This window comes from Laccaria bicolor, genomic scaffold (assembly GCF_000143565.1).
Source record: "Laccaria bicolor S238N-H82 LACBIscaffold_30 genomic scaffold, whole genome shotgun sequence".
Lineage (NCBI taxonomy): Eukaryota > Fungi > Basidiomycota > Agaricomycetes > Agaricales > Hydnangiaceae > Laccaria > Laccaria bicolor.
Genome location: NW_001889901.1, coordinates 43,082 through 44,468, shown reverse-complemented (window position 1 = coordinate 44,468; position 1,387 = coordinate 43,082). Strand labels below are relative to the sequence as shown.

General features: G+C 47.4%; 1 protein-coding gene across 1 annotated transcript; it reads left to right on the top strand.

Annotated features, from left to right (window-relative positions):
* Positions 1-114: 114 nt before the first annotated feature.
* On the top strand, positions 115-945 carry LACBIDRAFT_330860 (uncharacterized protein; the record flags this gene model as incomplete). Its single annotated transcript, XM_001885281.1, has 5 exons — positions 115-329; positions 409-430; positions 702-764; positions 838-856; positions 896-945. 5 exons carry the CDS (start codon positions 115-117, stop codon positions 943-945), a joined length of 369 nt encoding a protein of 122 aa, XP_001885316.1.
* Positions 946-1,387: the final 442 nt, after the last annotated feature.

The window sequence follows — 1,387 nt, the reverse complement described above, 5'->3', positions numbered from 1 at the left end:
CTCCCGCTCCCATTTCTTCTCTGAGCGACGAACGCCGCCGCTTCATCTATCTCCTCTGACTCACTTAGACTAAATCCTCGCAACCTTCCCTCCGTGCTACAAGATGTCCTAGACATGAACATGTCCCTTTTTCTGCTTTCCCGAAAACATGGCATGGACGTAGCCGCATATACACTTCCGAGTCCTACCACTCCTCGTCAAGCATACTGTACGACCGTAAATCAGCTCTTCATCTGCACCTGCCCTCGTAAACCCACATTCTCGATCATTATCAACCCCAGAAGCGTCACATTTGCGCCCTTCGGCGTGTATTTTTCAGGCAGAGGAAGGTACGTATCTTTCCTTAAGTTGTTGCGTGGTTCTGATATCTACGAAAGCTCGTGGCCATGGGCTCCTGCAATCTGACAGAAAAGAATGTGATTGGGCTCACGTAAGTTGGGATTAGACGTGGTCGACGATGGCCTCCTGACACCTTCCTTCTTTCCCAATTGTTTTTCAGCCTTTACCAAACTAGTGAGGGCAAAGGCGGCACCCATGGCTGTAAGACTATGCCTTGTGTACTGGACCCATCCACCTATACCTATTGCGTCGAGCATGGATCTAACCATGCTCTTTGGGATATGGATTGGTCCAGGGTGCCTCCACAGTATAATTTCGGGGTATCCCTGATACTCCATTGATGACCTGTATTTGTTTTTCAGTCAATATGTCAATACCTGCAAACAAACCTCAGTTTTGAGCTCCAGAACAATATTTTCGCATCTGTGTGTGTTTCTTCCACAAAGAAGCCTTGCAAATCACTCCAAATATATCCTGTATTATATTTAGATTTAATAGAATTGGTTCCTCATGCTCTGTATGTCAGAAATGGATGGATTGGGTGACCTGAATTCAGATGACCTTTGGGGATTGATGCTCCTGCACAACACATGTAAACAACTCTAAAAGCATCATTGTGCTGCTCCTCCTCCCACATATATGGACAGAATAAATGTAGGATTGGTCTTTCTTACCTCCCTAAAGGCATTTCCAGCCTGATATTGGGCAGAAACGGGTGTTGCAGTTTCAAAAATGTGTCAAATCTTCGTATTGTAGAGGCTGCAGACAAACTAATGTAAACAATTAGAAGACAGGTGAAAGACGACACTACTCGTCCTCTTCCACCAGGGACTCCAGGAGGGGATCCAGAGCAGAACCAGGTCCCTCGTTACTCTCCTCTTGGCTACCAAATGGTACGAGTGGCTTATCCCATAGCCGTGTAGAGCGAAGGCAAAGACCACGTTGTATACCCGCCTGCCGGGTCGCGTATGCCCTTATACCTTCACGCATCGCCCCATCCTGACTTTCCCATCCCTCTCGACGCTGTTCCCACCACATAGCCCTCCAC